Source organism: Physeter macrocephalus, chromosome 4 (genome assembly GCF_002837175.3).
Source record: "Physeter macrocephalus isolate SW-GA chromosome 4, ASM283717v5, whole genome shotgun sequence".
In the NCBI taxonomy this organism is placed as follows: domain Eukaryota; kingdom Metazoa; phylum Chordata; class Mammalia; order Artiodactyla; family Physeteridae; genus Physeter; species Physeter macrocephalus.
In genome coordinates this window covers 62,655,647-62,679,523 of record NC_041217.1, presented here as the reverse complement: position 1 = coordinate 62,679,523, position 23,877 = coordinate 62,655,647, and the positions used below count along the sequence as shown (strand labels likewise).

The following is a 23,877-nucleotide window of genomic DNA, read 5'->3' as shown; positions in this document are numbered from 1 at the left end:
AATTTGATAGGAATTGCATTAAATCTTTAGATTGCTTTGGATAGTATGGACATTTTAACAATTTTAATTCTTCCAGTTCATAAGCATGGAATATCTTTCCATTTATTTGAGTCTTTTTCAGTTTATTCCATTATTGTCTTATGGTTTTCAATATACAGGTCTTTCATATCCTTGGTTAAATTTATTTCTTAGGTATTTTATTCTTTTTGATGCATTTGTAAATGAGATTGTTTTCTTAATTTCTCTTTCTGGTAGTTCATATTAGTGTAAGGAAATGCAACTAATTTATATACATTGATTTTGTATCCTGCAACTTTACTGAATTTGTTTATTCTAACAGTTTTTTGGTGGAGTCTTTAGGATTTTCTTTATATAATATAATGTCATGTGCAAATAGTGATGGCTTTATTTATTCCTTTCTGATTTGGATACTTTTCATTTCTTTTTCTTGCCCAATTACTTTGGCTACCACTTCCAATAATATGTTGAATAGAAGTAGCAAGAGTTGGCATCCTGGCCTTTTTGTTGATCTTTCAGGAAAAGCTTTCAATATTTCACCCATAAGTATAATGTTAGCTGTGGGCCTGTCATATACTGTCTATATTGTGTTGAGTTTTGTCCCTCTATACCTACTTTGTTGAGAGTTTTTATAATAAATGTATGTTGAATTTTGTCAAATGCTTTTCCCACATTTATTGAGATGATATTATATGACTTTTATCCTTCATTTTGTTTGTGGTGTATCACATTGATTGATTTGTGTTTGTTGAACCATCCTCCCATCTCTGGAATAAATTCCAGTAGATAATGGTGTATGATTGTTGTTTTAAAGTATTGTTGAATTCAGTTTTGTAGCATTTTGTTGAGGACTTTTGTATCTGTATTCATCAGGTTTGTTTTTTTGTTTTTTTTTTGGTGTCTTTGTCTGGTTTTGATATAACAGTAATGCTGGCCTCATTAAATGAGTTTGGGAGTGTTCTTTCCTCTTCAGTTTTTGAGAAGAGTTTGAGAAGGATTGGTGTTAATTCTTCCAATGTTTGATAGAATTCACCCATGAAGCCATCTGCTCCTGGGCTTTTTGGGGGAGGTTTTTTTTTTTTTTTTTGTGGAACGCGGGCCTCTCTGTTGTGGCCTCTCCCGTTGCGGAGCACAGGCTCCAGACGCACAGGCCCAGCGGCCATGGCTCACGGGCCCAGCCGCTCCGCGGCACGTGGGATCCTCCCGGTCCGGGGCACGAACCCGCGTCCCCTGCATCGGCAGGCGGACTACCAACCACTGCGCCACCAGGGAAGCCCCTGGGGGAGGTTTTTGACTACTGATTTAATCTCCTTATTAGGAATCAGTCTGTTCTGATTTTCTGTTTCTTCATGATTCAGTCTTGGGAGGTTGTATGTTTCTAGAAATTTATCCATTTCTTCTATGTTGTCTAATTTGTTGGAGTATAATTTTTAATGGTAGTTTCTTGAGATCTTTTATATTTCTGTGGTAACAATTGTAATGTCTCCTCTTTTATTTCTGATTTTATTTATGGGCATACCTCGTTTTATTGCCTTTTGCTTTATTGCACTTTGCAGGTATTGCATTCTTTATAAATTAATGTTTGTGGCAACCCTTAGCCAAGCAAGTCTATTGGTGCCATTGTTCCAACAGCATTTGTTCACTTCTTGTCTCTGTCACATTTGGTAATTCTCCAAATATATCAAATTTTTTCATTATTACTATATTTGTTATGGTGATTTGTGACCAGTTATCACTGATGTTGCTATTGCAAAAGATTATATCTTGCTGAAGGAGCAGCTGCTTAGCATTTTTTAGAAATAAATATTTAAAAAAAAATGTATGTACATTGATTTTTAAACATAATGCTGTGGCACACTTAGTATATCACAGTATAGTGTAAGCATAACATTTATGTGCACTGGGAAACCAAAAAATTCACATGACTTGCTTTATAATGATACTCGCCTTATTGCAATGATCTGGAACTGAACCCACAATATCTGCAAGGTACACCTGTGTTTGAGTCTTCTCTTTTTTTCTTGGTTAGCCTAGCTAAAGGTTTGTCAATTTTATTTACCTTTTCAGAGAACCACCTCTTAGTTTCATTGATCTTTTCTGTTATATTTATAGTATCTATTTCATTTATTTCCCTTCTAATCTTTGTTACTTCCTACCTTTTACTAACTCTGGGCTTTGTTTGTTACTTTTTCTCCAGTTGCTTAAGATGTAAAGTTAAATTGTTTATTTAAGATCATCATTTTTTTGTTTCTTGATGTAGGCATTTACCTCTATGAACTTCCCTCTTAGAAATGCTTTTCTGCATCCTTTAAGTTTTGGTGTGTTGTATCTCCACCTTTACTTGTTTAAAGGTATTGATTTCTTCTTTGACACATTGGTTGTTCAGTAGTATGTGCTGAATCTTTTTGTGTGTATTTTCCAGTTTTTTCTTGTAATTAATTCTTAGTCTCATACTATTGTGGTTGGAAAAGATACTTGATATGATTGCAGTCTTCTTAAAAATATTAAAACTTGTTTCATGGCCTAACATATGATCTATCCTTGAGACTGTTTTATGAGCACTCGAGAAGAATGTGTATTCTGTTCCTTTGGGTGGAATGTTCTGTTTATGTTTGTTAAGTTCATTTGGTCTAATGTGTCATTTAAGGCCAATGTTTCCTTATTGAATTTCTGTCTAGGTAATCTATTAATTGATGAAAGTGAGGTATTAAAGTCTCTTCCTACTATTGTATTGCTGTGTATTTCTCCCTTTAGGTCTTTTAATATTTTCTTTATATATTTAAGTCCTCCTATTTTGGGCATATAAATATTTACAAATGTTTTATTTTCTTATTGGATTGACCCCTGTATTATCATATAATACCCTTCTTTGTCTCTTAGTACAGTCTTTATCTTAAAGTCTATTTTGCCCAACATAAATATAGGTACCCCAGCTTTCTTTTGATTTCCATTTTTATGGAATACATTTTTCCATTCCTTCATTCGAGTGTGTACTTGCATTTGAAGTGAGTCTCTTGTAGGCAGCATATAGATGGGTCATTTTTTTTTTTTTTTTTTGTGGTATGCGGGCCTCCCACTGCTGCAGCCCCTCCCGCTGCGGAGCACAGGCTCCGGACACGCAGGCCCAGAGGCCATGGCTCACGGGTCCAGCCGCCCCGCGGCATGCGGGATCCTACCAGACTCGGGCACGAACCCGTGTCCCCTGCACTGGCAGGCGGACTCCCAACCACTGCGCCACCAGGGAAGCCCTAGATGGGTCATATTTTATCCACTCTGTATCTTTTGATTGGAGAATTTAGTCCATTTACATTCAAAATAATGATTGATAGGTAGGTACTTATTGTCATTTTGTTCATTGTTTTCTGGCTGTTTTGTAATTCCTCTGTTCCTCCTTCTCTTTCTCTCTTTATTTGTGATTTGCAGATTTTCTCTAGTGTCATTAGATTTCTTTATCTTTTGTGTATCTACTATAGGTTTTTGCTTTGTGGTTACCATGAGGCTTATGTAAAAACATTTATAACAGTCTATTTCAAGTTGTTAACACCCTAAGATTGAACACATTCTAAAGCTCTACATTTTTACTCTCCCCTCATTTTACGTTTTTGATGTCACCATTTACATTTTTTTTTACCTTGTGTGTCTTTAACAAATTTTTGTAGTTATAGTTAGTTTTGCTACTTTATCTCTTAACTTTCATGCTAGCTTTATAAGTGATCAACCTACCACCTTTACAACATTTTAGATTATTCTGAGTTTTACTACATATTTATCTTTACCAGTGAGATTTATATTTTCATAAGTTTTCCAGGAAAACTATCTCTCCTTCAATTCAGTAGGAGAACTTGGCTGTGTAGACTAAAAACTGGTTGGCAGTTTTTTTTCCTCTCAGCACTTTGAATATATTTTGTTACTTCTGGCCTACAAAATTTCTGCTGAAAATCTGCTGATAATCTTATGGGGATTCCCCTTGTACGCAACAAGTTGTTTTTCCTCTTACTGTTTTTTAAAGATTCTCTCCTTGTCTTTGACTTTTGACACTTTAATTATAATGTGTCTTGTTGTGTCTGTCTTTGGATTTTTTTTTTTGGAAGTCTCTGGGCTTCCTGGATCTGGATGTCTGTTTCTTCAGGTTAATGGAGCTTTCAGCCATTATTTCTTCAAATAAGTTTTCTGCCCCTTTCTCTTCTCCTTCTAGGACCCCTCTATTGCAAATGTTGGTCTGCTTGATGTTAGCTTATAAATCCCTTAAGCTGTCTTCACCCCTTTTTTGTTCTTTTTGCTTCTCTGGGTGTGTTCCATTGCCCTGTCTTTGAGTTCACTTATCCTTTCCTCTGCTTCATCGAGTCTACTGTTGAAGCCCTTTGTTGTATCTTTAAGTTCAATTATTGTGTTCTTCAACTCTGTGACTTCCATTTGGTACTTTTATATTTTCTATCTCTGTTGAAATTCTCACTTTGTTCATCCATTCTTCCCCTGAACTTAGCAAGCATCTTTATGATCATTACTTTTAACTCTTTGTCGTATACATCATTTATCTCTGTTTCATTATGGTCTTTTTCTGAGGTTTTATCTTGTTCTTTCTTGAAACACATTCCTCTGTTTCTTCATTTTCCGTGACTCTGTGTTGGTTTCTATGCATTAGATAAAATAGCCACCCCTCCCATTCTGGAAGGAGTGGTCTTGTTTAGGAGATGAACCTTTTTATTCAACCATTCCTAGCTCTTGGTTGTCTTTCAGACCTTAGTGATTGTCCAAGTAGCCTACTTTGTTTTTAGTGCTCCCTCTGAGCTGAGTCCTGGGATAATAACCAGTTAATAACTGTTTTTTTTCTTTCACTAATGTCTCTTTGAACTCATGAATACAAGTCCCAGTGGCCACCAGAACCAGGTGATCACCTGGATGGCAGCCACAAAAACTGGGGCACCAGATAAGTGTTCAAGCTCTCCTCCAGGATATACTAGTGCTCTGGAGTGGGACAGAGGGAGAGTGCAAAGATAGTATCTGCTCTCCCAGGTCTCTGGAAAGGATGACAGTCAGCCTTTAGATGTGTTTAATTAGAAGCCTGCCCCTAAGTCCACAGCTATGAAGATAAGCTAACAGATCTCTTTCATAGAAAGATTGGTTGCCTCAATCTGTTGCCTCTCTGCTGTGCCCTGGGAGTGGTAGCCAGTTAAGAACGCCCTCTCTCTGTTATGGTCCTGTGGGACCTGGGAACATAAGCCCTGATGGCCACCAGAGTCAGGTGATCTAGAGGTATCCCCTATGCAGCAGCTGCAATAATCACGACACCAGAAGACAGCGGTACAAGCTCTTTTCTGGGAGATACTGGTGTTCTGGAGAGCATAAAGATGGAACTTGCCAGCCTCCATCCTGAGTATTTCAGTAGACTCGTCTGTTAAATTAGATGCTGGCCCCTCTGGCCGACCCTTTAAGATAAACAAATAATCCTTTTTAACAGAAAGTCTAGGTGCTTTTTAGTCAGTTGCCTCTGCACTAGGCTTTAGGGTGGGTGAGCTTGCATGTGCAAGCCCTTTAAGAACTGTTTCACTGTTTTGCTATAGCCACTGGGGTCTCATGGAAGCTAGATGTTTTGGGGGCTTGTCTCTCAGGTGTAGGTCTTAAAAGTTGGGTGCCAGATGTAGGGTTCAAATCCTTCATTCCTCAAGTAGCAGCTCAGTTGTGAGTTTTTGCCCAGTTGTGCGTCTCCACACCAGAGGTGGGGTTTATGGCAAGATTGTGTCTCAGTCTCTCTTATTTGCTTCAATGTGGGTTTTCTTGTTTACTCAATTTGTGGGCATTGCTCAGCTAGTTTGGGATTTTGGGGTTTTTTTGTTTTTCTTTTTTGTAGTTGCAGTGTGTGGGCTCCCCCTGCATTGGGAGCCCCCTGCACTGGGAGCACGGATTCTTAACCACTGGACCACCAGGGAAGTCCCAAGGTGGGGGCAGGGGGGCGTTCAGAGGAAATTGTTTCATAGATGGTATAGACTCAGTGCATCTATGGGAGGAGGTGAGTTCAGGAACCTCCTACATCACAGTCTTGAACACAAACCTGTAATAAGCCCTTTTGACAGCAGTAATTTAAAAAAAAAACCTGTTTGATGAAAAATTAAGAGCTAAATTTTGTTTCTCTAGGAAATTGATGATGAATATGGAGCACAGTGTTAGTCAGCATCTGTTATCTGTTGTAGGGATCATAATGATATCATCGACCACATGAAGTCTAGAAACATCAGGATGTACTTTAGAAGTTAGTAATTAAGAATACTCTGCCTGAAGGTGACAATTATCACATGTAGATAAAGAAAGGTATATCTTATATCAGTCTGTGAAGCATGACTTCGTATTGAGATTAAAAAAGCAAAACTTTTTCTAAATCAATTTAGCACATTTTTGGTTCCAGTTTTCTTGTGCAGGTTAAAAAAAAAAAAGGTGAAGTAGACCTGTTATTAAGAAGTCTCCATTAGTACAAGAAGTTTGCAGACAGTTAAAAGATATCAGTTTAATATCAGTGTCCTAAGATGCTACAAATAGTAAATCAGTTAATTCTAATAATGGACTAAATTATTTCTCACCTGATTCATGGATTCCAAATAAAGCATTTGAAGTTCATTGTCTCAGTTGTTAACTATCTGACATCATTATGAATGCCATGTTAAATTCAGTTTAGAAGTATAGCATTTAAGATAAAATTATTCATTTTGTGGTGATAATACAAGTATAAATTTTGATGAGGCACATTGCTATGGTAAAAGCAATTTTTCATACTAAATCAGCTGTCAACAGCAGATGTGTACTTGTCACAGGTTGCATGTAGACATAATTCATAATTGTGTCCAGAAAGCTGGAATATTTTACCAACCAAAATAGAATTTGAAACCATGTTTGTCAATTTAAAAATAGTTATATCATTCATAAATATAGAGTAACTGAATTACAAAATGTTTTGAGCCTTTAGAGAACTACTTTGTAAATCAACCAAGTGTCCTGCAAATGGTTTTGAATGTTTTGTAAGGGAATCTTGTAAATTTCTTGCAATGTAAGTTAGAAATAAAGAATCAAGGTGATATATACAATGGAATATTACTCAGCCATAAAAGGAAACAAAATTGAGTTATTTGTAGTGAGGTGGATGGACCTAGAGTCTGTCATACAGAGTGAAGTAAGTCAGAAAGAGAAAAACAAATACCGTATGCTAACACATATATATGGAATCTAAGAAAAAAAAATGTCATGAAGAACCTAGGGGAAAGACGGAAATAAAGACACAGACCTACTAGAGAATGAACTTGAGGATATGGGGAGGGGGAAGGGTAAGCTGTGACAAAGTGAGAGAGTGGCATGGACATATTATACACTACCAAACATAAAATAGATAGCTAGTTCGAAGCAGCTGCATAGCACAGGGAGATCAGCTCGGTGGTTTGTGACCACCTAGAGGGGTGGGATAGGGAGGGTGGGAGGGAGGGAGACACAAGAGGGAAGAGATAATGGGAACATATGTATATGTATAACTGATTCACTTTGTTATAAAGCAGAAACTTACACACCATTGTAAAGCAATTATACTCCAAAAAAGATGTTAAAAAAAAAAGAATCAAGGTGTTCAATAAATGGAGTAGCTAGTATTTGACTATATGAAGTTCTAAAGGCAAAGTATTCTTTTAAAGTCATTATATAGTAATTTTGGAAAATATGTTATACACAGTATATATAATATGAGCTTTGTTTGTAATATGTGTATTTTATATATTCAGTGGCAGTGCCAAGGGGAACAGGGAAGGGGTTTATCCGTCCCATAATCTCCATCAGCCCCCACAATGATATAAACATTTAATACTTGTGTCAATCTTATGTAAATTACTATTCAAATGTAGTTTTAACCCTACCAGATTGCTACCCTTAAGCCTCTTCTTTAAAGAAATTCTAGAGCTGATGTTCTCTCATTATGTATTATTTACATATAGATAGAAAAATGTCTGGATGTGTATGTGCTAAATGGTAACAATTGGTTTCTTCTAACTTTTTCAGTTTATTTTTTCTCTTTGCTAATTTCTGTGTTCTGTTTTTTCTACAGTAAGCATAAATTGTATTAGTAATAAAAAATAAATATTATAAAATTAATTAATTTCTTTAAAACACACATACAGGAAAGAAAAAAGCAAACGAAAGCTGAAAAGGAATAGTGAGGTTCTTTGAACTATTTGATTTCTTTGGAGAAAGGCAAAATATCAGACCAGAGGATAACAATTATGCTTTTCCGTCAGTTGTTAATATGTGGAAGACCCTCTTTGAAAGTGTTGGTATGAGGTTACTCTTAGGATCTGCACTTACATTTCATCCTTATGATTCTCTTCAATTGAATACAGTTACCCTCTCCTATATAAGAAGTTCAGTACTGGGGTTGCTCTCCATTTCATCAGGAAGCAAATAACTAGTTCTCTTTATAATTAAATAGTTTCTTTAATGTTATATTACATTTGTTTCTTAGCTCTCTTACTTACTCTCTTGATTCCTGTGGTTTCTCTAGCTTTTGACTGCTAGTCTGAACTTGTATGCATTTATCTTATCTTTTGGAAGCTGTACCATTCTCTTTAATATGTGTGTATATATCTAATTTCCCAACTCCCTGTTTTTTACTGGCCTACCTGGTTTTTGCTTTTATTCTTTATAGGCTTTGTTCTGTATGTCTTACTGTCAGTTTAGTTGCTGACCTACCTAGACTGTAGCTTCTGTATATTTGATTTCCTCTCTGTCTCTACACTTGACTCTTAATCATTGTCCTAATACAGAATGAAGAGCCGTACCCTTGTTGTAATAAAGAATTCTGGTGAAAAAAAAATTTAAAAATTACATTGAAAATATGCATAATAAGCCAATTATTCCTGACTGAAGGAAAAGCTTTGAGTTTCTGATTATTGGAATTTAAGGTGTTGTCATATTTCTATTCCTTCCCATTAGGCTAAAAGACCTCACTAGCCAGCTAGCTGGCTCTGACTACAGTGGGAAATTTTGCTTGTTTCCATTGCTTAATCTCCTTTAATAAAACTCATTTTATCAGATCCTAAAGTGGCCAATAACAAGTAGTGATTAATTCATTATTGTGGCAACATGGATGGACCTGGAATATATTATGCTTAGTGAAATAAGTCAGGCGGAGAAAGACAAATACTGTATGTTTTCACTTATATGTAAAATATAGAAATAAAACAAATGAATGAATATAACAACACAGAAACAGACTCTGAGATACAGATAGCAAACTAGTGGTCCCCAGAAGGGAGAGGTGTAGGGCGAGGGCCAAAATAGGTGAAGGGGATTAGCAGGTACAAATAGCTAGGTATAAAATAAGTTACAAGGATGTAATGTACAGCACAGGGATTATAGCCAAAGTAAAAATATAAAATCACTATGTTGTACACTTGAAACCAATATAATATCGTAAGGCAACTATACTTCAATTAAAAAAATTTGTTCTATAACTTTAGGGGTCTGGGGACAAAGTATATACAATCTTTCTATTGAAACTGCTGATGGCACTATAATTTGAGATATGTGACTATAGAATATAACCTGTAAATGCTTTTTTGTTACACAACTTGTGTGTGATTTGAAGAATGATTTAGGTACTAATTCAATTTATATAATTATGTAAGATAATACATAATCGATATTATTTTGCAGTTTAGATAATTCATATCATTCTGTGATACAGTTAATGGGCTAATTATTGGGCGGTTGATTTTTTTTTAATATAAATTTTGGGGTAGCTGCCTTTGGTTTTGAATTGCTGACTTTTGGTTGAGGTTATTCTCTACAAAACCATCCTAATTGTTTGTTTTATTCACTGGCTATTATGCATGATTCTTTCGGTAAATGTATTTTTTCTCAGAGCTATTCATAAGGGTACTTTCTGCAAGACCAAGAATTACATGTACAGTACAGAGTTTACAGAGTTGGAGAAAGAGTTATTTCTTGGTCCAAGTCAAGAGTAAATCTGATTTAAATGCATATGTTAATCCAGCCCACATGTTTTTGGAACTAGGAACTAGATAAAAACCTTGGATGTTTTGTGAGCTTTTAATGTAGCTATGCCTGTTTTTATTTTATATTAATAGGAAAGTTAAAGGAGGAAATATTGATGTACATCCATCAGAAAAAGCACTCATTGTTCAATATGAAGTGGAAGCTACCATTCTTGGAGAAATGGGGGATCCCATGTTGGGAGAACGAAAGGAATGCCAAAAAATGTAAGTTTTCTTCCTTTGTGCACATTTGAAAGTAGTAAACTTTATAGAAATCTGATGTTATTTAAACTTGCATAGATGATAAATGATTATGGCGTTCTTACAGACATACATTATCTCAGTGAAGCAGAGACTATATTAAATTATAAACACAGAGTATATTCCAGAGAAAATCATGTTTATGTGAGCATAATTGGAACCTAATGAAAAATGCCTATTCTTATTTATCCCATTTAGTAAATGCATATAATAGAATATAACTTGTGAAATCAACTATAAAAGATATGTTTATATAGGACTTTTTAGCTTAATTTAGGAAATTTGTATTTTAGGGGATCCTGTGTTGTTCTTTCTTCCCTGGAATTACAGAAAGTGATATGACATCCACAATTCACAAATGGGGCATGTACCTTGAATTCATCCCTTAAAAATCTAGTGCTGTGAAAGATATTAGTAATAAGACAAGCATTTTCTGACTAAATGAATTGAGCTTAGATCTCCCAATATTCTACACACTTTCCTTCCTGCTTTCATAGTACTTTCAGGAGTCCCTTGGGAACTGGCCTTTTTCATTAGTCTTCAGTTGCGCTGGCGATGAACTTGTGCTCCTTCCATAGTTTTGTGGAAGTAGAGAGGGTCTGAGATCACCTAGTATTCTTTCCCAACTTTCTTCCCCCATAGATAATTTTGATTTGGGAACTAGTTAAAAAGTTAGTGTGTTTTGGTGGTATTAAGTATATTCAGGGTGCTAGAAGTGCATGTGATAGTATTTAGCACACTGAACGGCACTGTATTTTAAATATATAGCAGTGGTTCGCAGCTGGTTAGGATTTTTCCCCCAGGTGACATTTGGCAATACCTGGAGACATTTTGGTTGTCATAACTGGAGGGTGCTATTGGTATCTAGTGGATAGAGGCTGGGGTGCTGCGAAACATCCTACAATGCGTAAGATAGGCACTTAACAAACAAAAAATTATTTGGCCCCAAATTTTTATAGTGTTTCAATTAAGAAACTTCATTGTAATAGCAACCTGAAAAGAGAAGCTACCTACTGTCTTATTAAGATCTGTAGTCTCTCTTCTTATTTGGGTTAAAAGACTAAATTACACAGATAATTCATTAAAAATAAATGAGTCTTTGGATAATCCACTAGATTGAAGAGGTATACACATGCACACATACATACTTACACTGTAGATTTTAACTCAGATGCTCACAGTTTTTTGTGTTCTCTCACACTTTCTTCCATTTGTGTGTTTGTGATTGCTGCCTAAATTTTGTACATTTTGAGAAAGTAATATCTCTTGAGATTTTATTAATTTGATTCCAAAGAAAAGCTAGCAGATTAGGGGTCTTTGCCTTTAGAACCTCATGCATCCACATTTCATGAGAGAAATTTAGTTTTTAGTTCTTAATAGCATAGTCAGTAGCCTTATTCAATTAAAATTAACTGAGAATGTTGTTATTGTTTGAAAATCTGTAGGCTTTGTAGACAAGGGGTGCATTCACTAGAGAGTCAGCCACCTGGAAAGAGATACTACCAACTGGCTAGTGTAAGTGGATTTAAACATCAGTATGGGAAAAACCTCTGTAACCCAACTTTGTGGTATTCAACCTGGCTGCTCAAGTTTAGGAGAGGAATCATATTGTGGGACCAAAAGGAGAATATGGTTTGTTGATAGTTCAAGAGGATTTATCAATGGTGGCAGCTGGGGTGAAGGTTTTGAGGGGGACACTCATATAGATTGAGATAGGTGTGAAATGAAACTGTCATTAAATTGTGGTAGTCAGTGCTATGGCTCAGGTCCAGAAGACATGTATTTCATTCTCCCTTATCGGATAAATGAATGTATAAGCCCACCTTCAACAGAGTCCCAGTTTTCTGAACATTTCATTATGAGAAATCTATGGTTATGATCCAAAAACAATGTGGGCATTTTTTGGTATGAATTTTTGGTATTACTAATAGGCTGCCTAATGAAGGGGGCCTATTTTTTGATTTTAGAAATAATCAGTAAACATACAGCTGACATTTTCTAAAAATTCTAGTCCTACATATTTTTTCTTTGTCTCTTTTAACAAGGGAAGGATTTAGGAGAGAGATGTACATACTAACAGAAGAGAATCTTTCTATTACTTGGATGGAAAGAAGATGATGAATCAGATTGCTAATATATATATTGGTAGAAAATAAATCTATAAAAAGATAGAAAAAATCTGCTTTATTAAATCAAGATACTACTACACACCTATTAAAATGTGTAAAATCTAAAACACTGATAGCACCAGATGCTGGTGAGGATGTAGAGCAACAGGAACTCATTCATTGCTGGTGGAAATACAAAATGGTACAGCTACTTTGGAAGTCATTTTGGCAGTTTCTTACAAAGCTAAACATACACTTACCATATGATCCAACAGTTGTGCTCCTAGATATTAGCCCAAATGAGTTGAAAATGTATTTCCACACAGAAACCTACACCTGAATGTTTATAGCAGCTTTATTTATAACTGTCAACAATTGTAAGCAACCAAGATATCCTTCAGTAAGCAAATGGGTAAACAAACTGTGTTGCATCCATATAGTCAAGTACTATTCAGCACTAAAAAGAAATCAACCATCAAGCTATGAAAAGACACAAAGGGACCTAAATGAATATTGCTAAATGAAGGAAGCCAGACTGGAAAAGCTATATACTGTATGATTTCAACTGTATGACCATCTAGAAAAGGCAAAACTAAAGTAAAAATAGATTAGAAGTTGTCAGGAGTTCGAGGGTGGGAGGGGAGAATATGTGGCGCACAGGGCATTTTTAGGGTAGCAAAACTATTTTGTATGCTACTTTAATGGTGGATACGTGAAATTATGCATTTGTCCAAGTGCACAGAACTATACAATACAAAGAGTGAACCCCAATGTAAACTGTAGACTTTAGTTAATAATATATCAATAGTGATTCATCAATTGTGACAAAGTTACCACACTATCACAAAATGGTAATAATATAAGAAAGTGTACTGGGGGAGGGTAGTGGGGACATATATGGTAACTCTGTACTTTCAGCACAGATTTTCTGTAAACCTAAAACTGCTCTAAAAAAAACTAGTAGGAAAATTTCAAAAATCCATGTTTATAGAGTTTCTGTTGTGCTTCTTCTCAATCAGATTTATGGAAACTCAAGATTTCCCAGTTCCTTGTTAAAATTAAACATGGAGATGTCTTTTGAGAGTTTTTCTCTGAATGGACTCTCCTTTATATCTCTGCTTTCTGATGTGCAGCTAAAGTTATACAAAAATATTCAACAGTTTAAAAGATTTAAAAGGTAGGAACTTAAACAGCCAAATAAATTAGAGAAAAATTAAAATAAAGGGACAGAGTATTGCTAGGGTTCTCATTACAGACATTAGAAGCCACTCTAGAAAATTCAAGCATAAAAGGAATTTATTAAAGGCTATTAGGTAACTTATAGAATCCCAAGAGGACCAGATTCAAGGATGACTATAAAGCTGTGAACAGTATTCAAATCACTTTACTAGACTTGTTTCAGGAGAGATCATCTGTATCTGAATAATGATTTCACAGATGCTGAGTGCAGGACATTTTTCTGAGGTCTCTGTCCCTGTTGCCTCTAATACCTTGAGTGTCTCCAAAAATTGGCCATCTTCACTAAGAAGTATTTCAACATAGTGGCTACTTTCTTATGTTTCTCTTTTTGAATCTAAGCTTTGCATGAATGCATCTGCTTTGCAAGAATCTTTTGCCACCAGTTTGAGTCTTCACCCTGAACCTAATTTTATGTCCTTATAGCTTTCTTTGCTGCCATGAATCCACGTAAATTGGTAGTTGTTTCCAGATTTTGAACAACCTTTTCTTATTGACCTTCCAGTGAATCTCCTGGATTAAATTAAAAAGTAGGGAGAACCTGTTTGTTTTTTTAATGTACTAACAGATATAACTATATTTATTTGTTCCTCAGCATTACTCATGTAGATCTTAAAATGCATCCTACTTTTTTTTCTTCTGTCTTCTATATAATTTCCATCAGAACAACCTAATCCAAATATATAATATTGTGTCTTGCCCCTAACTGAAAAGAAAATGACTGTGAATATGGTCAAGAAAATGATTTATTTTTGGCAGTATGGATTTTCACATCTTATAATAACTAAAACCTTTATGTGATATCAGAAAGACTTTAAAAACAAGCTCTCTGGATATGCTATCCTGCCTAGAAGAGTCAGATGTAGATTTTACCATTCCTTTTGTTATCTCATTTGTCCAGCTCAAGGAAAATCATTGCTTCGCATTTTTTTCTAAGCCTAATTATATCTAATACTTTATTATATTTTACTAAAAGAGACTACATTAGGTACATTTAAATGTTTTGTAAATTATTTAAAAGAAGTATTGTTTAAGTTATCACTTACTTTAATAATACCTGACTTGGAAAATTCTGATATGCCTGCAGCATTCGTCTTAAGAGTCTCAATGCCAACACAGATATAACTTCCCTGGCACGAAAGGTGGTTGAAGAATGTAAACTCATTCATCCCTCAAAGCTAAATGAGGTAGAACAGCTGTTGTACTATCTCCAGAACCGCCGTGATTCAGCGTCAGGAAAAGGTAAGCAGAAGAATTCCTAACTTTCTAATGCAAAACCAGAGTTGTTTGACTATAGTTTGTACTTTTGATATTTGAATGGTGAGTTTTCTTTTGCCAGTGCTCTAAGTAAGTGAATGAAATAATAAAGAAACATACTAGTTTCCTACATGCCAGGCTTTATGTTAGATGCTTCCAAAATGATCTATTTCATACTGTGTGTGTACACATGTGCTGAAATAAAGAGTAAAAAAGCAAATATCATATTGATTCTAGAATAATAAAAGGAGAAAATTGGGAGCAGAAAACCTGTTTTCTCTACCCCAGCAACTAGATTTATATTTTCTAAATTTTTTATTGACATTTAATTGATAATTTGAATGGATTACTTATTTAAATGTTAAAATATACATCATATGCATAAGTTTTGTGAATCTTTGTTACGAAAACATTACCTTTTCATTCCTAAACGTCTTTGTTGTTATCATTCTTCTATCTTTAATTACCTCATAAAAGAACAAAGCCATTAAAATATTAGAGCTAAGCAGTTGATTATTTACAGAAGACATTTTCGAATAATCCAAACCCCAAACAAAACGAGAGTACAGACATTTGAATGGAAAGTCATCTCAGATTATTCCATGGTTAGTTATTCCATTTCATAGTATTTATTAAGTTTACATATATCTTTTTTTTATCATTGGTGAGTTCTAAAATATGGTACCCTTGAAATAACTTATACTTAAGTTTTGATTGTATTAAATAGAAAAATAAAAGAGAAAATTCATTTGGACTTTTTTCAGATTAACCGGTCTTCTCTCTCCATCCACAGCAAATAAAATGCCTTGTGCCTAATGTATACTTTTATTAATTGGCGCTGTATATGGTATCTAATACACTTTATATGATCCATATATGTGTTGAATGAATTGAATTGCTGTGAATTTATTTAAAAGCAAAAATGAGCATTTTGAATTTGATTGTTTCCAACTACATAGCTGGCACTCAGTGTATACCTATTAATTATTAATAAAAAGTGCTGTAAGGAAAATATTATCAAAAATTTTATTAACTATTTTTTGATACAATATTCCTGTTAACAGTGTTACTAAATGATGAGAGATAGCTTCAGTAAGTAAGTGAGAAAAATAAATACTATGCTCTTTTAAGATGTGTGTGTACTTATTGTAAGTTGTACAATATAGTTAAAATTGATCTTTCCTAATGCTAAATTAATATAATTACAAGGGCATTTGTAATAAAATATCTTTAAACGAATGAAAACACTTTCACTGAGTTTTCAGAGTAAATCAGTCTTCTCACCTCCTTCCCCAGACATTAGAGGAATATGAGGAAATTTTCATGTTATCATAGTAGATAAATTAATTCAAATCAATATGTTTCTCTATATAGATATTAATGTTTGGAGGCACATATGTAATGCTATACTATAGTATATGTACACTTATTTTTAAAAACTATTCTATTTTCTTTCTTTTTTACTTGATATTCACTATTTCAAAGCCAGAAACCTAGCCGTAAAAGTGGTTGAAATAAAACAATAATAGTTATTTGATTATGTGATTCTTTACCATAAATATTTTTTTTCTTTGCATAATTAAAATCACTGTCATAGTAAATGATCTGTTTGAGGAAAAATCTAGCTGTTAAGAAAACATAACTTTGCTCATAACGGCTACCTTCCTCTGAAAACAATCAGGGCTAATTCCTATTATATGTAAAACATTTGCTAATTATAGAATAAAAAATTTGGTACTACTTGAACTTATTTTAATGTACATTCATTGCTTAGGTTTTTGACCCAGATCAGAGCAGTGTAGCATTTTTGATAATTTTTTTTTTACAAAATGAAGTTCTGCTATGGATCAAATAATTTAACATAAAAAATGACTCAGAGTTGTGTTCAGCACCTTTGAATACCTCTTTAATTCATTTGGGAACAAGTGAGGATTAAATTAACACAAATATTAAACATTTGCCTTTTAATTTATGATCCTAATTTTGTTTAAAAAATCAGCAACTGTATTTTAGCTTTTTAACTTTATCCAAGTTATTTCTTTTCCTTTTCCTTTGTTAATTTTTATTTTAGTTTTTATATTACTCAACTCATTAGTTTTTCTTTGCCTTATTGATTTTCCTATTCTTAAATGTGAATTAGGAAAAGAAAGAAAACTTAAAATGGAGTATTTTGCTTCTTGTTGGCGAGTCTGGCTATTTACATACCTAAAATGTTAGCCAAAGAGGGAGTTTAAATTGCTACCTAACATAACTTGGAGATTATTTATAGATTTTATTATACTCTCCGTGATATCCTTATTAGAACAAATGCATTATAGATGAGCATTTTTTATACATTGGAAAAAAGGTTATTTCATAAATTACCCATTTGAAGATCCCCAACTTAGCTAGAATTAAACTCAGCTGCTGAAAATAAAAATTACCCAGAAACCTAAAAACATTGTTCTTCTCATAAGAAAAAAATCTTTTTACAGAAAAAAAAGAAAAATCAAGCAAGCCTAAAGATCCACCTCCTTTTGAAGGAATGGAGGTAAGACTGTATTTTTATCTAATAGAGAATTGATTCTAAGGTATTGTTTTTTACCATCAATAATTCATACAATCACATTAAACAAATGTGGAATTTTAAAAAATGGTTGAACTTAAAGTACCTGAAAAAGGTAGAAAATCAGTATTTAATAAAGGCAAAAATTATTGGATGTGTCTTTTAGACATAATTTATTTTGATAAGTAAGTTGTGAAATGTTTTAAATATTCTTATTGTACTATGTTTTAAAGTATGTTTAATATGGTAGATAATATTTTGCATTACATTTAAGATACTTTATCAATATAAATAGGCCAGTTTTAGAGTTTATGTGCATCCCATTTTATCATATGGTTTATGACTACTTTCACTCAGGAGTCCTATCACCCAAAGGTCTAATTTCCCCCCTCTACAAAAAGATGGCAACTGTAAGTCCTTTGAAAACTTGTCTCTTACTATCAAGGGCAGTTTATTGATCACAAAATACCATTCCTTTGACATTGGCTCTGTTGAGCATTATTCTTTTAGAGTACTTCCTTCCTCTTCCTTTGTTTCAGATTGATGAAGTTGCTAACATTAATGACATGGATGAGTACATTGAGTTATTATATGAAGATATTCCTGACAAGGTTCGGGGTTCTGCTTTGATCCTACAGCTTGCTCGAAATCCTGATAACTTGGAAGAACTACTATTGAATGGTAGAATTTATAGACTTGAATTTATAGACTTATCTATAAATATTTAAAGTAGAATTATTATTGTGAAATATGATTTTTAAATTTATTACCATAGAGGGGTAAGCCAAAATTATTTATATCAAGCTTAGGAATGCACTTATTTTCCAACTCTTTATTACTTTCCTTCTTACTCAAATTTCTTAACATGTGGGCATAACATTTAAATATTCTCTGGAGGATTCACTAATAATTTAAACCAGAAAAGTAAAGCATTAATGGTACTGAATATTTTCTTTCTTCTATTCTGGAAGACTTTTTATTTTTTCTTCTATTCTGGAAGACTTTTTATTCTTTCAATTAGGATACAATATCAGACTTTTGACATTTGCACATGTATGTATATGCTTTTATTAAATTACAGTTCCAATATTAGTTTTCTTTTAATAGCACAGCCAAAAATAGTAATCTTTTAAATTTCATTTAGATTGATTTTTATGCCAAATATTTGCTTCCTTTTCATTAGAAGTGCTGGGTAATAAAAGAAAATGGAGATATAATGCTCTTAAAACCTTTTTTCTCAGTAATAACCACTGTAGAATACCACTGTAGAATTATTATAATTTTCTGATTACACTTTTGCCAAAAATAAAATATGGAAGATATTGTTATGATGATTTCCATCACATGTGAAGGAATACTTTTTTATCTATTGTCAAACTTCTTTTATGGAGGCTGCACAGTGCACATCAGTACTTTGTAGAGTGTAAAATATATCCAGAGATCTGTCCAGAGAGTCATAGGATATTACCAATATTCCAGTTAGGAAATTTATACATTTTAAGTATTTTATAAATTATACAACTCATATATTAATATATTCTTTTTAAAGAATTAGAGTATTGTAGATAAAACCCCCTTTGACCATTAGTCTATAATCTGTTAGGAGTTTGGAGTGCATTCTTCCAGATGTTTTCCATATATTTATACATATATATAGGTTTTTTTCCTGTATTAAAGAATAGAGTATTACCTTATATGAATTTTTATGTTAATTGTATCACACTTCTTCCTTGGTAATTTTTTCTCCATGTAGTAATGTTTCAAGATTATATGCATATAGATACATAAAATGTAATTAGTTTTGAACTACTTTTGATTATTGTATTTTATGAAGTTATGCATATTCTTTAGCCATTCCCCTTTTGATGGTCATTTGGTTGGTTCCAAAGTTTTCAGTAGGGAACTTTAGTGAACATCTTTGTTCATATCTTATATACACAGGCAAGGGTTTTTTAAGTGTGTGTACACAGAAACAAAGGTCATACAGAAATGCAGGTCATAATGTCTTAGGGATATTTCTGAATTGTCCTTCAAAGTGGTTGTGCTGCTGTCTCACCAGACCAATGGAATATGAAGGCTATAAAACTTAAACATTTTTGCCACTGCGTTGTTGGTAGTAAACAATATCTCTTTGTTTTAAGTTGTATTTGCCTGATTTCTAATGAATTTGATCTTTATCTCATGTCACTAGACTTCTGGAATTCCTACCCTGTGAAGTTTGAATTTATATATACATGTGAATATATGTATATTTACATATGAGTATACATCCTTTTTCTTTTATATATATATATATGTATTAGATATACAGTCATCCCTTGATATCCATGGGGGATTGGTTCTGAGGCCTGCCAAGGATACCAAAATCTGCAGATGCTCAAGTCCCATAGTTAGTCCTCCATATCCTTACATCTGTGGATGCAACCAACCATGGATCATGTACAGTTGACCCTTAAACAACATGGGTTTGAACTGCCTGGGTCCACTTATGCACACATAAGTTTAAACCCATGTTCAAGTATAAATGGGCCTGTGCAGTTCAAACCCCTGTTGTTCAAGGGTCAACTATGCATCCTTTTTCTTTTATGTACTTAGAAATAGTTTTTTTCAGTCTAATGTCTTTTTTTTTTTTTTTGCGTGACATATCTTTTTCCATTCTTTTACTTTCACCCTATTTGTGTCTTTGAATCTGAAGTGTTTCTGTTGTAGAATGCACACAGTTAGATCATATATTTTTTTTAATTATTTTTTTAAGGGAATTCCTTTATTTTTATTATTTATTTATGGCTGTGTTGAGTCTTCGTTTCTGTGCAAGGTCTTGCTCTAGTTGCAGCAAGCGGGGGCCACTCTTCATCGCGGTGCGCGGGCCTCTCACTATCATGGCCTTTCTTGTTGCGGAGCACAGGCTCCAGACGCACAGGCTCAGTAGTTGTGGCTCACGGGCCTAGTTGCTCCGCGGCATGTGGGATCTTCCCAGACCAGGGCCCGAACCCGTGTCCCCTGCATTGGCAGGCAGATTCTCAACCACTGCGCCACCAGGGAAGCCTGATCATATTTTTTTAATACATTCAAACAATCTGCCTTTTGATTGGCGTGTTTATTCTATTTACCATTAACATAATTACTCATAAAGGATTGTCATCTAACACTTTATGTTTTCTATGTATCTTTTTTTTTTTTTTTTTTTTTTTTTTGGTGGTATGCGGGCCTCCCTCTGTTGTGGCCTCCTCCGGACGCGCAGGCTCAGCGGCCATGGCTCACGGGCCCAGCCGCTCCGCGGCATGCGGGATCCTCCCAGACCGGGGCGCGAACCCGGTTCCCCTGCATCGGCAGGCGGACGCGCAACCACTGCGCCACCAGGGAAGCCCTCTATATATCTTTTATCTTTTTTTGTTCTTCTGTTTCTCCATTACTGCCTTCTTTTGTGTGAAATATTGTCTAGTATACCATTTTAATTCTTTTGTTGTTCCTTTACTGTGTTTTCATGAATTATTTTCTAAGTGGTTACCCTAGGATTACAGATACCATCTTAAATTTTAAAAATCTAATTTACGTTAATGCCAACATAATTTTAACAATATACAAAAACTTTCCTTCAGTATACCTCTATTCCCACCCCATACCTTTATACTATTATTTCATACATATTACATCTGCATACATTATCAGCCTATCAGCAAGTAATATAATTATTGATGTATGCATTTTAAAATCAGATAGAAGGTAATACAATCAAAAATATGTTTATAATGTCTTTTATATTTATATATAGAGAGAGTTACCTTTACCGGTGCTCTTTTTTTCTCTGTTTGGATTTAAGTTACTCTCTAGTGTCCTTGCATTTCAGCCTGATGGAATCCCTTTAGTATCTCTCATAGAAAAGGTCTTCTAGCAACAAATTCTCTAAGTTTTTGTTTACCTAGGAATAACTTTTCTTCTGTTTAAAGGGTAGTTTTGCTGGATATAGAATTACTGGTTGACAGTCTTTTTCTTTTACAATTTTAATATGTCATCCCTCTGGCTTCATGTCTGCATGGTTTCTGATGTGAAACCAACTGTTAACCTTATTGAGGACCATGTGTACATGTTGAATTGATTTTCTCTTGCTACTTTCAACATTTGCTTGACCTTTGGCTTTTGCCAGTTTGACTTATGATGTGTTTAGGTGGTCATATCTTTGAGTTTATCTTGCTTGGAATTTGTGGAGCTTCTTGGATATGTAGATTAATGTTTTTAATCAAGTTTAGGAAGATTGGACCATTATTTTGTTAAATATTTATTAGCTCCTTCCTCTCTATCCCTTCCCCTTGGGACCCCCGTGTTAGTAAGCTTCTTGATGTCATATAGGTCTTTGAAGCTCTATTTATTTCTTTCTGTTCCTCAGACTGGATAATCTTAATTAACCTGCCTTTACATTTGTTGATTTTTTTTTCTAATTCACATCTGCTGTAGGACCATCTAATGAATTTTTCATTTCAGAAATCATACTTGCAACTTCAAAATTTCTATTTGGTTCATTTTGTATAAATTTTATCTCCTTATTGGTATTCTTTGTTTGGTGAGACAATTCTCATACTTTCTCATATTTTCCTTTAATTCTTTAGACATGATTTCCTTTAGTTCTTTAAATATATTTACAATAACTTCACATAATTTAAAATATTTGTCTCATAAGTTCAAAATGTGAGCTTCCTCATGGACAGTTTCTATTGAATGCTGTGTTTTCTGAGTATGAGATATACTGTCCTGTTTCTTTGCATGTGTTGTATTTTTGGTTGTTGTTGAAATAATATTGGGGCAACTCTGGAAATCAGATTTCCACTCCTTCCCGGACTTGTTATATTTGCTGTTTATTTGTTTAATGAGTTTCCTGGATTAATTAATTACTGTAAAGTCTGTATTCTTTGTCTCTGCAGTCACTGAAGCCTCTGCTCAGTTAGTTTAGTGGTAACTAATGATTAGATAGAGATTTCTTTAAATGGCCTGGCACAGAGTTTCCCAGCCTTTGCTGAGGGGCTGTGGGTGTGTACATGTGGGTGGGAGGATGTCTTCAGTGCTCAAAGAAGTAGTTTACAAGCCTTAGCCTTCAATTCCTGCCTGAACATTGCCTCAAGGTTGGCCGGAGATGAGAGATTAGACTCTTTTAGGTCTTTCCCTGGCATGTGCACATTCCTACATGAGTGCCGGGCTTTCTGCAGTCCCAGGAATGTGTTGGAGTCTTTCAAAGACCCAGTGAATATCTCATTTCCCAGTTTTTCCTTTTAAAGTGTTTTGGTCAGCCTCTTGTTACCTCAAGTTGGCTAGGCTGCTGCACATAGCTGCAATGTTGCTGCTGGTAGTTTTCAACAAATGCCCTGGTTCTAAGGCTGTTTTTAAGAGCAATCTCTGAGTCAGGTCAAATAAAGCCAAACTGTGGGAATGGAGCTTTTCAGCAAGTATCCTGATGGATAAGATATTGACAGTTCACTGCAGTGGGAATTTGTGGGGGCACCACACTGTTCTACTTCCTCCAGTTGTTGCTGGGCTACTGTTTTTCACAGATATCATGGTTGTGATGCTGTTGGTTTTCAAAGTTTCCACAAAGTTGCACAGAGGGGATGGATTAGGGCAAGTTGAAATGCCACAGAGCTCACTGTTCTTACCAAGTCAGCCATATTTCTTAAATAAACACTTCTTGAGTTTTTGCAAAACTAATTTCCAGAGTTCTAAAAGAGTTGATTTTGAAAAAAATGACCAGTATTATATTTGCTTATGGAAGAGTGGATTTTTTCAGGTCCTTACTCTGCTGTTCCTAAAGTGCTTGGCCCTGGAATTCATTTTTGTTGAAAGTGACAGGTAGAGATGTAATTTTATTTTTTTCCACATTGTATAGCCAGTTATTCCAACTTAGTTATTTTTTTGTTAACATCTTTATTGGAGTATAATTGCTTTACAATGGTGTGTTAGTTTCTGCTTTATAACAAAGTGAATCAGCTATACATATATGTACATCCCCATATCTCCTCCCTCTTGCGTCTCCGTCCCACTCTCCCTATCCCACCCCTCTAGGTGGTCACTAAGCACCAAGCTGATCTCCCTGTGCTATGCAGCTGCTTCCCACTAGCTATCTATTTTGCAACTGGTAGTGTATATATGTCCATGCCGCTCTCTCACTTTGTCCCACCTTAACCTTCCCCCTCCCCATGTCCTCAAGTCCATTCTCTACGTCTGCATCTTTATTCCTGTGCTGCCCCAGGTTCTTCAGAACCACTTTTTTTCTCTCTCACTTTGTCCCACCTTAACCTTCCCCCTCCCCATGTCCTCAAGTCCATCTCTACGTCTGCATCTTTATTCCTGTCCTGCCCCAGGTTCTTCAGAACCACTTTTTTTCTTTTTTTTTTTTTTTTTAGATTCCATATATGTTAGCATACAGTATTTGTTTTTCTCTTTC

General features: G+C 34.6%; 1 protein-coding gene across 1 annotated transcript in view; it reads left to right on the top strand.

Moving 5' to 3' along the window:
- Positions 1-23,877, top strand: part of KIFAP3 (kinesin associated protein 3) — a 178,243-nt gene that overhangs the window by 5,489 nt on the left and 148,877 nt on the right. Inside the window, exons 2-5 of the mRNA XM_024116667.1 lie at positions 10,134-10,265; positions 14,733-14,887; positions 17,377-17,432; positions 17,987-18,128. Coding sequence (XP_023972435.1) covers positions 10,134-10,265; positions 14,733-14,887; positions 17,377-17,432; positions 17,987-18,128 — 485 coding nt within the window. The remainder of the gene's footprint in view (positions 1-10,133; positions 10,266-14,732; positions 14,888-17,376; positions 17,433-17,986; positions 18,129-23,877) is intronic.